Source organism: Anolis carolinensis, unplaced genomic scaffold, assembly GCF_035594765.1.
Source record: "Anolis carolinensis isolate JA03-04 unplaced genomic scaffold, rAnoCar3.1.pri scaffold_15, whole genome shotgun sequence".
Taxonomy (NCBI): Eukaryota; Metazoa; Chordata; class Lepidosauria; order Squamata; family Dactyloidae; genus Anolis; species Anolis carolinensis.
In genome coordinates this window covers 9,354,095-9,367,735 of record NW_026943826.1, presented here as the reverse complement: position 1 = coordinate 9,367,735, position 13,641 = coordinate 9,354,095, and the positions used below count along the sequence as shown (strand labels likewise).

The 13,641-nt window shown below is 44.9% G+C and overlaps 1 protein-coding gene across 2 annotated transcripts; it reads left to right on the top strand.

The window, feature by feature from the left end:
- Positions 1–1,253: 1,253 nt before the first annotated feature.
- On the top strand, positions 1,254–13,119 carry LOC100557796 (solute carrier family 2, facilitated glucose transporter member 5-like). Of its 2 annotated transcripts, XM_016999012.2 has the most exons (13): positions 1,254–1,544; positions 3,231–3,303; positions 4,856–4,954; positions 5,147–5,307; positions 7,328–7,452; positions 7,955–8,107; positions 8,762–8,887; positions 10,126–10,313; positions 10,402–10,512; positions 10,786–10,887; positions 11,576–11,651; positions 12,050–12,177; positions 12,915–13,119. In XM_016999012.2, exons 2-13 carry the CDS (start codon positions 3,247–3,249, stop codon positions 13,092–13,094), a joined length of 1,506 nt encoding a protein of 501 aa, XP_016854501.2. In that variant the 5' UTR covers positions 1,254–1,544; positions 3,231–3,246; the 3' UTR covers positions 13,095–13,119. The 2 variants fall into 2 exon arrangements, with proteins under 2 accessions (XP_016854501.2, XP_062821753.1); XM_062965683.1 differs by lacking the exon at positions 1,254–1,544 and having other exon boundaries at positions 3,259–3,303; positions 4,856–4,980.
- The last annotated feature ends 522 nt before the right edge of the window (positions 13,120–13,641 follow it).

Below are 13,641 nucleotides of genomic sequence, written 5' to 3'. Positions count from 1 at the left end.
AATGTCCAACATCCTTCACCAAAGGATGCTAGACGTTATAGCCACTCTATTATAATAATTTCCTTTTGGAATGAAACAGAGAGAGAGTTGAGGCAGACACAGTGTTACTCTTCAAAAATCTGGGACTATAACTCCCATCACGGATGAGTGCTGGGCCCATAACCCTTTTTGTTAGGAATTTTTGGGTGTTAAGGAAAACTACCCAAAAACAGAAGAGCAAAAATATACAAAAACAGGCTACTTATAGTTGAGCATTCAGCTCACAGCAAGCAGAGCATGAAGTGCCATGTGGCTGTAAAGAATTTAGAGCTTAGGAAGCAAAGATACAAAAATGGGATACATATAGTTGAGCATTCAGCTCACAGCAAGCAGAGCGTGAAGTGCCATGTGTCTGTAAAGAATTTAGAGCTTAGGAGGCAAAGATACAAAAACGGGATACATATAGCTGAGCATTCAGCTCACAGCAAGCAGAGCGTGAAGTGCCATGTGTCTGTAAAGAATTTAGAGCTTAGGAGGCAAAGATACAAAAACGGGATACTTATAGTTGAGCATTCAGCTCACAAGAAGCAGAGCGTGAAGTGCCATGTGTCTGTAAAGAATTTAGAGCTTAGGAGGCAAAGATACAAAAACAGGATACTTATACTTGAGCATTCAGCTCACAGCAAGCAGAGCATTAAGTGCTATGTGGCCATAAAGAATTTAGAGCTTAACAACACAACCGTTCAATGCTAAGGCTTCCCTGTCTGCGCAGGGTTCCATACTTCGTACTTTAACAACACAGCTGTTCAATGCTAAGGCTTCCCTGTCTGCGCAGGGTTCCATACTTAGCACTTTAACAACACAACCGTTCAATGCTAAGGCTTCCCCGTCTGCGCAGGGTTCCATACTTCGCACTTTAACAACACAACCGTTCAATGCTAAGGCCTCCCCGTCTGCGCAGGGTTCCATACTTCGCACTTTAACAACACAACCGTCCAATGCTAAGGCTTCCCCGTCTCTAGGAATTGTTAAATCCTCCAGCTCAACTCTATGGCTGATTTCCCAGTCTCCAAGAACAGGCCCCAATGATTTGTGGCCACTTGGAAATGGTTGGACGGCATGCAACGCCCATCATCCTCCATCACAAGTGCTGCCTGGGGATGATGGGCCTTGTTGTCCAACAAGAGGGCCACGAATGGCTCTGTGCTATTCTAAACCCGCCTCCTCTCTTCCCTGATTGGCTCCCACCCCTCCTCCCAACTGTCAACAGATTCCCTTCGGAATCATTCCCTTCTTTCCCTGATTGGTTCTTCCGATACCGTGAGCCTTCCGGGGGAATATTATGTCAAAGGAATGTAGATCCTTTACACAGACAGAAGGCTCCAGCCAGTTCCCATAATTATTATCATATCATTACAATTAAGGGTTTATTATTTAGGGCTTTTAGCTATTCCTAGTGGCGACCACCATTGATCAGAGCGACCTCGTCTAAGATGTTTATCGCAATGTGTCGATCCACAACATGAAATCCGTTCGGACTTTGCCTATCGGAAAACAAGACGTTGGTAATGACACCCATGGCTTGGGACCCTGTGTCAGCTTTTCTCAACCTGGGGGTCTGGACCCCTGTGCTGGGGGTCACGGGGGGATTCAGAGGGGTCACCAAAGATCATCTGATGGTCTTAGGAAGCCAACTTCCTCCAGTATTTTCTGTTGGTCGTGTGGGTTCTGTGGAGGAAGTATGGCCCAGTTCCATCGTTGGTGAGGTTTGATTGTAGGCGAACTATACATCCCAGCAACTACAACTCCCAAATGACAAAACCAATCCCCTCCCAATCCCACCAGTATTCAAATCTGGGCGTACTGGGCATTTGTTCCAAGTTTGGTCCAGATCCATCATTGTTTGTGTCCACAGTGATCTCCGGATGGAGGTGAACTACAACTCCATCATTCCATCATTGGTGGATTTTGATTGTAGGTGAATTATACATCCCAGAAACTACAACTCCCAAATGACAAAACCAATCCCCTCCCAACCCCACCAGTATTCAAATCTGGGTGTACCGGGTATTTGTGCCAAGTTTGGTCCAGATCCATAGTCATTTGAGTCCACAGTGCTTTCTGGATGTAGGTGAACTACATCTCCCCTAAAATACTGTCAATTCCTCCCAAATTCATCCATTATTTCCTGTTGGGGATTCTGTGTAGAAAGTTTGTCCCAATTCTATCACTGGTGGGGTTCAAGGGGTTCTTTGATTGTAGGTAGACTATAAATACCAGCAACTACAACTCCCAAATGACAAAACCAATCCCCTCCCAACCCCACCAGTATTCAAATATGGGCGTACCGGGTATTTGTTCCAAGTTTGGTCCAAATCCATCACTGTTTGAGTCCACAGTGATCTCTGGATGGAAGTGAACTACGACTCCATCATTCCGTCATTGGTGGAGTTTGATTGTAGGTGAACTATACATCCCAGCAACTACAACTCCCAAATGACAAAACCAATCCCCTCCCAACCCCACCAGTATTCAAATCTGGGTGTACCGGGTATTTGTGCCAAGTTTGGTCCAGATCCATCATTGTTTGAGTCCACAGTGATCTCTGGATGGAGGTGAAGTACAACTCCATCCTTCCATCATTGGTGGAGTTTGATTGTAGGTGAACTATACATCCCAGCAACTACAACTCCCAAATGACAAAACCAATCCCCTCCCAATCTTACCAGTATTCAAATCTGGGCATACTGGGTACTCGTGCCAAGTTTGGTCCAGATCCATAGTCATTTGAGTCCACAGTGCTCTCTGGACGTAGGTGAACTACAACTCCCAAACTTAAAGTCAATGCCCACCCACTTCCAGTATTTCCTGTTGGTCATGGGATTTCTGAGTGTTAAGTTTGGTTCAATTCCATCATTGGTGGAGTTTGATTGTAGGTGAACTATAGATCTCAGCAACTACAACTCCCAAATGACAAAATCAATCCCCTCCCAACCCCACCAGTATTCAGATTTGGGCATATCGGGTATTTGTACCAAATTTGGTCCAGTGAATGTGAACACATCCTGCATATCAGATATTGACATTACGGTTCAGTAGCAAAATGAGAGTTAGGAAGTAGCAACGAAAATAATGTTATGGTTCGGGGTCACCACAACATGAGGAACCGTATCAAGGGGTTGCGGCATTAGGGAGGTTTTGAAACACACCAACAACTTATTTAACACGACGATTTCCTTCTTCCTCCGCAGTCAAGATCGATTTCCGATGTCCCAGGAAGAAAGACTAGACGCCACAGACGATTTCCCGACAAACAAAGAAGGGGTGGGTTTGTAGACGTCTCTGTTCTTTCTGCTTTCTGGATATTTTTAATTTAATTTCCAATAAGCCTTTATTGGCATACAAGTATATCAAGACAGTGTAAAATGCAGAGTATATTATACAATAGAAATACAATAGATCCCAGCATTACTAGGCTTTATTTACAAGACTATATACTAGACATGTCCAAAAAATCGTTTTGAATCGTATATCGGAATTATTTCGGATTGTTCTCACTTTTTGATACGCATTCCGAGACATTGTCTCACAACGCAACCAGCAATGTAATTCGAACCATTGTTGGCCCATTCTCTAATTGTCTCTTAATGTTTGTTAATTCCCCCCCCCAAAAAATTTTTTAAAATATATTTTTAAATATATATATATTAAAAAAATTGTTTCTGCAACCTACCTTGAATGGGAGCTTAGCGCAGCCTAACATGGCTGCCACTCCCCGGCCAATCAGAAGCTTCCACGATGGACGCAAAGGTGGGAGCTAACGTCCTCTGCGTCCACATGGAAGATTGCCATACAAGGCTGGTGTGTAGCAATTGCGCATGCGCATCCACCATTTTAGAAACATTTAGAATCATTACGAATTTTCGGAAATATCCGAAATTTTTGGGTGAAAAAATCGGAAAGACTTTCTATATCGAAGCGCCAGCGCCCCCTACTTTAGAAACGAGAATGGAAACTTTTTTTCATCGATCGGACATGCTTACTATATACAACTCCAAACACCATCACTCTCTGGGCACATGTTCTCCCAGCAAGGGAAAAGCATGGCACGTCCATTCAGCAAACCGAGTCTGTAATCAGTGCTTGCAGGCACCTCCAAACATTCCACAGTTCATGACGAATGTTCCGTCCAGGCAGTTGAAATGGAAGTCTTGACCTATTGGCCCTGCAAGCTATCAATCAGGGCTGGCATGTAATTAACTCCTGTGCTGCTGGAAAGCTTGCCGGAACACAGATGCACAATAAAACAGCATACAAATGATCTAACATTTCACAACAAAACACACGGACATGTCGAACATTCAATTTGCAGACTTTGTCTAGAAACCTTGCCACTGTAAGCCAGCAGTTAAAATCTTGGGATTTTAAAAGCATGATTACTTGGAGCGTCCCACGGATTCGAACTGCCAACCTTATATTAGCTGTGCCCGGCCACGCGTTGCTGTGGCTAGGACTTTATTTTTCTTTTCTTTTTGTTGTATGAACGTAGAGGCATAGATGAGAGGTTGTGCTGTCAATTTTTGAGGTTGTGGGGCATTTAGTTTAGTTGTTTTGTCCGGTGCCGTGATTCCATTACCCTTTTATATATAGATATAAATGTAATGTGCATATTTCCCATGGAATAAACAAAAAAAATCACACCAGATTTGGCCACAAAAGACATAGTCATCCAATCAATCTGCAGGCAGCACCGTGTCAGCAAAAATGGCTAGGCATGTCAGTGCTGACACGCGTGTCATAGGTTGCCCATCACTGGTATAGCCCATTGTGTCATCGAGATATCCAAAGCTTTGCCATCTTTGTTCTCTTCCCGCAGGAGTTGACCAAGACGCTTTTATTCGCCACCTTGCTCTCTACCTTTGGCTCGTCGTTGCAATATGGTTACAACATCTCTGTCATCTACTTCCCAGCGAAGGTGAAAAAGGGATCGACGACGAGGATGTAAATTTCAGAGGACCTTGTTTGCTCAGAAAACCCTTTCATTTTTTCTCTCTACCGGGATGGAAGATGTTGTAGATATTCCCAAAAATGCTTTTTAGCGGGCAGGATGCAGATGCCGAGAGCCGACTATAGTCTTGTGTGTCTCTTCTTTCTCTCTTTTTCCTAGTTCATGAAAAGCTTTTACAATGAGACCTATCGGGAGCGGAACAACATCAACATGGACCAAGAGATCCTCAGCTTCTTATGGGGGCTGACCGTCTCGTTCTTCCCGGCCGGAGCCATTTGTGGGTCTTTGCTGGTGGGTCCATTGGTGGACAATTGCGGAAGGTACGGACAACATGGATCCCCATCATGGGTTAGAACCAACTTGCATATATACATACCCACAGGGACAGAAAGTGAAGTGAAATCTTTTGAACAGCAAACGAAACACTAAGAGATGTTAATCTGTCCCTATGCTACCCAAAGTTTATATCTATCTATTAGGCATGTCCGATCGATGAAAAAAATGTTTCAATTCTCGTTTCTAAAGTAGGGGGCGCTGGCGCTTCGATATAGAAAGTATTTCCGATTTTTTTCACCCCAAAATTTCGGATATTTCCAAAAATTTGTAATGATTCTCAATGTTTCTAAAATGGCGGATGCGCATGCGCAATCGCTACACACCGGGCTTGTATGGCAATCTTCCATGTGGACGCAGAGGACGTTAGCCCCCACCTTTGCATCCATCGTGGAAGCTTCTGATTGGCTGGGGAGCGGCAGCCATGTTAGGCTGCGCTAAGCTCCCATTCAAGGTAGGTTGAAGAAACAAATTTTTTTTAAATATTTTAAAAAATATATTAAAAAAAATTAGGGGGGAAAAATTAACAAAACATTAAGAGACAATTAGAGAATGGGCCAACAATGGTTCAAATTACATTGCTGGTTGCGCTGTGAGACAATGTCTCAGAATGCATATCAAAAAGCGAGAACAATCCAAAATAATTCCGATATACGATTCAAAACGATTTTTTGGACATGTCTACTGTCTATCTATACAAATCAGTATTTGTTTGTATACACGACGGTTGAATGAAAACGGCTCTCTTCGGCCGTTTTGTTTTTGGGGTAGGCGCAGGTAAGGAAGAGCACTGCATTTAGAAATGTAATGAATATATAATAATAATATAATAAAACTTTATTTGCACCCTGACACCATCTCCCCATGGGGACAATAGGAAGAAGGGAAATTTAAAAAAAAACATATACACCGTCGATCTATGAGGGCTGAATGAAAAGCAATGCCTCCACCTTTGTTACTTCAGTTTGGATGGGAATATTTTAATAAATCAAATGCAGGAATAATCCTTAGAATGTGCTCTCTAACTACCACTATTCACTTTTCCACATCATCACCAGACAATTGGATGCATTTCTGCCAACAATGAACAGGTTTTCAGAAGCCGTCACGGAAGACGTCGACAGGGTTCCATACTTCCCACTTTAACAACACAACCGTTCAATGCTAAGGCTTCCTCATCTACGCAGGGTTCCATACTTTGCTCTTTAACAACACAACCGTTCAATGCTAAGGCTTCCTCATCTACACAGGGTTCCATACTTTGCTCTTTAACAACACAACCGTTCAATGCTAAGGCTTCCCCGTCTGCGCAGGGTTCCATACTTTGCTCTTTAACAACACAACCATTCAATGCTAAGGCTTCCTCATCTACACAGGGTTCCATACTTCGCACTTTAGCAACACACCGTTCAATGCTAAGGCTTCCCCGTCTGCGCAGGGTTCCATACTTGGCACTTTAACAACACAACTGTTCAATGCTAAGGCTTCCTTGTCTGCGCAGGGTTCCATACTTCGCCCTCTTAACAACACAACCGTTCACTGCTAAGGCTTTCCCATCTGCACAGGGTTCCATACTTCGCACTTTAACAACACAACCGTTCAATGCTAAGGCTTCCCCGACTGCGCAGGGTTTCATACTTCGCACTTTAACAACACAACCGTTCAATGCTAAGGCTTCCCCGTCTGCGCAGGGTTCCATACTTCGCACTTTAACAACACAACCGTTCAATGCTAAGGCTTCTTCAGCTACACAGGGTTCCACACTTCGCACTTTAACAACACAACCGTTCAATGCTAAGGCTTCCCACCAAATAGAACTGTAGAGGAGAGTCTACTGAACAAGCCAGTACCTGCCACATACCAGTTGAGGAGTTACGAAGGTGGAGGCATTACTTTTCATTCAACCCTCATAAATCAGCAATAGTGGGTCCTCTAAATGCAACCCGCCAGCTTTCCCTCTCTGCCCTACAATTCCTCCTAATCTCAGATATTTATCCTGCTTCCAAGGAAAGGCACCTTGTTGGCCAATGATGCGTTGGTCATCCTTTCCGCAGTCCTCTTGGGTTCTTCCAGAGCAATCCATTCCTATGAACTCATCATCGTCGGGCGCTTGATCATTGGAGGATGTGTAGGTGAGTCCAATCCCAAATAAAGCCACATGGCAACTTAATACTTGTCCAAAGAGTATTCGAGACTCAGGGGATGACACCCAGAAGGACCCGCTTACTTGTCTCCGAACGTTTGCCTCTCTTTCCTGTCTAACCAGAGGCGGTTCCACCACCAGGCAAACTAGGCATTTGCCTGTGGTGCCATGTTGTTGGGGGCACCATTGAGGCAACTTCTGTCTCCTGTGGCAGGAAGGAGCCGAGGTTGCCGCTTTGGGGAGAAGCTCCCCAAAGCAAGATGGTGCCGGCGGTGGGGCGGTGGGCGGGGCCTGGGCTTGAAAACATGGCGAAAAATCAAACACCGCAGGCCTTGCCAGGAAGGCATTTGGCTGTTTGGGGAGTGAGAATGAAGGCGTTTGGAGCTTTGCGGAACACTTTTATTTTTCTGTGATTAGTTTTTTGGGGGGCGCCAAAATTTCTGTTCGCCTACACTTGAAAATTACCTTGGACCGGCTCTGTGTCTAACCAGGCGTCGCCTACAGTGTCGTCCCTATGTACGTCATGGAGTTGGCCCCACCGAACCTGCGGTGCGTCCTCGGCATGATGCCCCATCTCTTCATCACCTTCGGCAGCTTGTTGGCCTGTCTGCTTGGCCTTCACAACAACTTAGGGACTGAAGAAGGTAAAAGAAAGGTCCGCTTCTTCTGATCTACGATCATTGCATCCTGATCAAGGCCGTCCTTACTAGTGAAAGTGGCATCCAAATGTATACATCACACTATGGATGTAGGGTGAATTATTTGCCATAGCACATCGCCCATATGCTGTTAGCGGTACACGCAGGAATGTTGTCAAATGTGAATGATTGATGTGAGATGGATATATTGAGACACTTACAGCTGTCAGTCTCAATTCTCCCCTCCATTCGTCAACTCAGCATCTGCCTAATAGCATGAACAAATAAGACTGCTTAGCTTTCTGCCGATCCCAGCAGTAATAAATCTTACAGCTATTTACTGTATATACTCGAGTGTAAGCCGACCCGAATATAAGCCTGCATATCTGCATGCAGCAGCGTGTCACCAAAAATGGCTAGGCGTGTCAGTGCTGACACACGTATCATAGGTTGGCCATCACTGAATTACAGTATTTTTTTACTGAAAGTGTTAGAGCAGGCAATGTTGTGTTACTGTGTACACCTTGGGTCTTGTTCTTGCTTGGTCTCAAGGACTTCTACGTTGCATGACTTTGTGAGGATAGGCACCTTCACTGTCCTGCTTCGAGGAGCAGAATGCCTTGAGCCAACTCTGTCCGTGCCCATCTTGTTCCTGCGCAGGTTGGCCGATCCTTCTGGGCCTCATTGCGTTCCCGGCATTGTTTCAGATGATCCTGCTGCCTTTCTTTCCCGAAAGTCCCAGATACCTCCTGATTCAGAAGGGGAACGAGGAGGAAGCAAGACAAGGTAGAGACGCAGACAGAACTACTGTTATGAATCGCAGTGTGAATCTCTGATATGCAGGATGTATTTTCATTCACTGGGCCAAATTTGGCCCAATTTGGTGGGGTTGGGGTGGGGAGTTATTTTGCCATTTGGGAGTTGTAGTTGCTGGGATTTATAGTTCACCTACAATCAAACTCCACCAACGATGGAATTGAACCAAACTTGGCACACAGAACTCCCATGACTGACAGAAAATACTGGAAGGGTTTGGCGGGCATTGACCTTGAGTTTGGGAGTTGTAGTTCACCTACATCCATAGATCACCGTGGACTCAAACAATGATGGATCTGGACCAAACGTGGCACCAATACTCAAAATGCCAAAATGTGAACACTGGTGGAATTTGGGGGAAATAGACAAATTGACATTTGGGAGTTGTAGTTGCTAGGATTTATAGTTCACCTACAACCCCACCAACGATAGACTTGGCCAAATTGGGCTTTTGGTGGGAGGATTCACCATCAAAAAGGAAGAGAAGGATAGGTGAAGAGATATTCAGCCTTCTCTACCAAACGGTAGAAATATGTGTTTTCTGATGATCTTTGCCGACCCCTCTGACACCGCCCCCCCTCATCACCACCACCACCCAGGGGTCCCGACCCCCGGGTTGAGAAACATTGTTCTGTTCTATGTACAATTATCTGTCTTGTCTGTGTATAAATGGCATTGCCGCGTATGTACGTTCTGTGATCTGCCCTGAGAAGGGCGGAATATGTTGGTGTATTTTGGTGTAAGGGTGAAATGTTGAATCAAGTGTTTTGCTGTTGGGTTTTTCAACATGCTTTCCAGCAGCACACGGGTTAATGGCAGGCCAGCTTGAGTGATAGCCTGCCCAGCCAATAGGTCAAGCCTTCCAGCTTCAGAAGTGCAGACAGGATGTTCGTCATTCTGCTATGAAATGTGGGAGTTGCATGTGTCCAATGAGCGATGGACTTTGTAGCTTGTAAATAGTTTGTATATATAATAAAGCCTTGGAACCGCTGTGATCAGCTGAATTACGACTGTGGTGTTGTTTGTTAGCTGGATGCTCAAGCAGTCTGACGTAGAATGGATTGGTGAGAGGCCTGGCTGACCAATAAATCAGGGTGGTTCGGAGCTAATTAACCCCCTGACAGAATTTAAATATTGTAAATAAATAAATAAGAAAGTCCTATGAAATGGATGGGGACGTCCCCGCAATTCAGCCGTCTCGTCTCCAGCGTTACAGAAACTGCGAGGCTGGGAGGACGTGGAGGATGAGATGGAAGAGCTTCACCTGGAGGACGCCACCGAAGCGGCAGAGAAGAACATGGACGTCTACAAGATCATGGAGGCTGATGGCCTACGTTGGCACCTCACTACCATTGTCATCTTGATGGGTGGCCAGCAACTCTCTGGCATCAATGCAGTAAGGCAATTGTAAAATGCTTGGAAGCCTACTTCGGGTTCTCGTCCTGTTTTCTCTCGGCATCTCGTTTGCTCTGTTTCTCTTTTAGGCACAACATTACTCCGAACAAATCTATTTTTCGCTGGGCTTCGGAGAAGAAAATAGCCCATATGTCAGCTTGTTATTGACTGGGACACTCATGTTCATCATTATAATGGCGGTAAGATACTCACTACTCTTTCAACATCTGGAAAGGAGAATAGGGAACTCACTCTAAAGAGGAGAATCAATGTGAGTTGCACAACATTTGTGTGTACAGGTGAACAAAAATCACCATCACTGTTGCAGACGAGGAAAAGTCGACATCCTTGTGCCGTGTTGTTGATTCTGTTTGTTTTTTTGTAGGGCTGGAAGATGCTCGAATTCGACGCTTCCCTGGCCCAGAGCAGTTTTTCTCTCTCTAACCTTCCACCCGTTTTTTTCCAACTTCCAGATGTGCATTGTGGAGACGATAGGGCCACGAAATCTCCTCCTTATGGGTTTCGGGATCTGTAGCGTTGCTTCCATCTTCTTAGCCATGTCCATTGAGCTCCAGGTTTGTAGCAATGGTTGTCTTGAATTGTTGGCCTCTGAGTCAAGTGGTCCTTGGCCCAAGTGGCCCCTGGTCCAAATGGACCCTGATCAAAGTGGTCTCTGGTCAAAGTGGTCTCTGATCCAAGTGGTCCCTGATCCAAGTGGTCTCTTGTCCATGTGGTCCCTGGTCAAAGTGGTCCCTTGTCAAGTGGTCCCTGGTCCAAATGGATCCTGATCAAAGTGGTCTCTTGGTTGAAGTGGTCTCTGATCCAAGTCGTCCCTGATCCAAGTGGTCTCAGGTCCAAGTGGTAACTAGTTAAAGTGGTCCCAAGTCCAAATAGTCCCTGGTAAAAGTGGTCCCTGATCCAAGTGGTCTCTGATCCAAGTGGTAACTAGTCAAAGTGGTCCCAAGTCCAAATAGTCCCTAGTAAAAGTGGTCCCTGATCAAAGTGATTCCTGGTCAAAGTGGTCCCTGGTCAAAGTTGTCCCTGGTCAAAGTGGTCCCTGGTCAACATGGTCCCTGGTCAAAGTGGTTTCTGATCCAATTAGTTTCTAGTTCAAGTTGTCCCAGGTCAAAGTGGTCCCTAGTTCCAGTGGTCCCAGGTCCAAGTGGTCCCTGGTCAAAACATGGTTGGGCACAACTGCCTTAGATGTTGAAGAAGACGGTATCTCCACAACCTGACTTGAATCTCAACTGCTTTCTCCAACAGAAGACTATCCCATGGATGGATGAGCTGAGCGCTGCTTTCCTGACTCTCTTCTTACTTGGGCAATCCGTCGGCCCCGGTAAGACCATCGAGGAAAAAGAACGACATAAGGCTGGGAAAGATCAAGGACAGGGAGACGGCAAGTGGGTGGGAATGTCTGGATGAAAACTCCCAGAATCCCACAACAAGAGAATAACATTTGCAGGTCATTAGGGCTTCTCCAGTTTTCATGGGAACCAGGATGGTCCTTTGGAGTTGGAAGAGGAACAACGTCAAGAATGAAATATCCTCTTATCTCCAATCTAGATAACTTCTAGATAGCTTCTAGAAATGGGACTTTCGAGGAGAGATTTGGGGCGAGTTGGAACGTCCTCAAAGATGTCTACAAAGCAGATAGGAAGTTCTCTTTCCCTGGAATAGGCATGAATGAAAACAGCATTAAATAAAGTAGGTCTTTTTTATCTTTCCTTCTGCTAGACCCCGTAACCAATGTCCTCGTATCGGAATTGTTCCTTCAGTCATCTCGATCCACAGCCTTTGTGATTACGGGAACCCTCCATTGGACGTGCAAATTACTGTTTACATTAGTCTACCTGCATGTAGAGGTGAGTCGATTATGAAAGCCCCGTATGAAAGCCTGTCTCTGTAAGTGGACACCTCACCCCATGAAAGTGCAAAAACAGGGTTATACCAAATCTTTTTTTTCTAGGTATTTTAGTTTTTAAGCCTTTTTTTGGTGATTATTTCGGGCCCTGATTCAGAAAATTGCATTGGATGGACCTCATTGATTCCCATTTCTTAGATACGGTTATCATGTTCTTCTGTCATGGTGACTGATAGATGACCTATGTTCTGCATCTCAAAAAATAGAGCTGATAGGGGGAAACCAATGCCATTTTTGGAATCGGCAAGTCAAGGATACCCCAAAACACGTTTAACATTTGAGACACCAAAATGTTCCCAGAGAGTCAAAGTGTGCCCATGCCTGGGATAGACTCATTGTCCCTAACCAAACACATCCTTGGTGTCTTGATTTTTAGACCTGTTCCTGGGCTTGTTTGGAGCCCTGATTTAAAAAATTGCATTGGATAGACCGTGCTGATTCTTACATATGGTTATCATGTTCTTCTGTTATGGTGACTGGTGAATGACCTATGTTCTGCATCTCAAAAACTAGAGCTGATAGGGGGAAACTGGTTCCATTTTTGGAATCAGCAGGTCAAAGATACTCCAAAACATGTTTAACATTTAAGATACCAAAATGTTTGCTGGCCAATGGTTTGTGTGTTATCTCTAGATCTAGCAGATTTCTCCTTTCTTCTCTCTTTGTTTCTATCTTTAGAACCACGTCGAGCCCTACAGCTTCATCGTCTGTTGGCCTGTGTGTATTGCTAGCTTCGTCTTTCTGAACAGGAGGATTCCAGACATAAGGAACAAGACCTTTCTGGACATTCAGCGCATAGTGGCACTCCACATGGCTCGGAGGATCCTGATGAAGTCCTTAGTTGTGCCGAATTATTAAACAAAAAACCCTTGCTAGATGGGCATTACTGGCTATATTTACTTTTTTAACAAAGCAGTGATCCCCAGAAAACTATTGTTCATGGTATTGTAGAGTTTGAAGACCTGTTCAGTCCAAACCACATTGTGTCACACACTCCTGACAGATGACCATCCGGCATTGAAAACCTCTAGAGAAGCAGAGTTCATCACACTCTATCCTTCATGTTCTCTAGGTCTTGTTGACCTGAGCTTTGGGGGCCATGACTTGGAAAATCCCCTACGAGCATCACTAGTGAGGACTCTAGCTGTGGGAAACAATCCTCTAATTTCCCGTCAGATCGTATAACTCTTTCGCTGTGGTTAGGGCTGGGCTGTGGTGCAGCTGGTTAGTAACCAGCTGCAATAAATCACTACTGACCGAAGGTCATGAGATCGAAGCCCGGGTTGGATTGACCATTAATAGCTTAGTTAGCTGTTGACCTAAGTAGCTCGAAAGACAGTTGAATTTGTCAAGTAGAAAATGTAGGTACCGCTTTATGTGCAGAGCCTAATTTAACTAGTTTACA

Bases quoted from the DNA above. Each gene is read 5' to 3' on its own strand.
- LOC100557796 (XM_016999012.2), top strand. From the start codon at position 3,247: ATGTCCCAGGAAGAAAGACTAGACGCCACAGACGATTTCCCGACAAAC. The intron at 7,453-7,954 runs GTGAGTCCAATC...GTGTCTAACCAG, and splicing joins GATCATTGGAGGATGTGTAG to GCGTCGCCTACAGTGTCGTC. The intron at 8,888-10,125 runs GTAGAGACGCAG...TCTCGTCTCCAG, and splicing joins CGAGGAGGAAGCAAGACAAG to CGTTACAGAAACTGCGAGGC.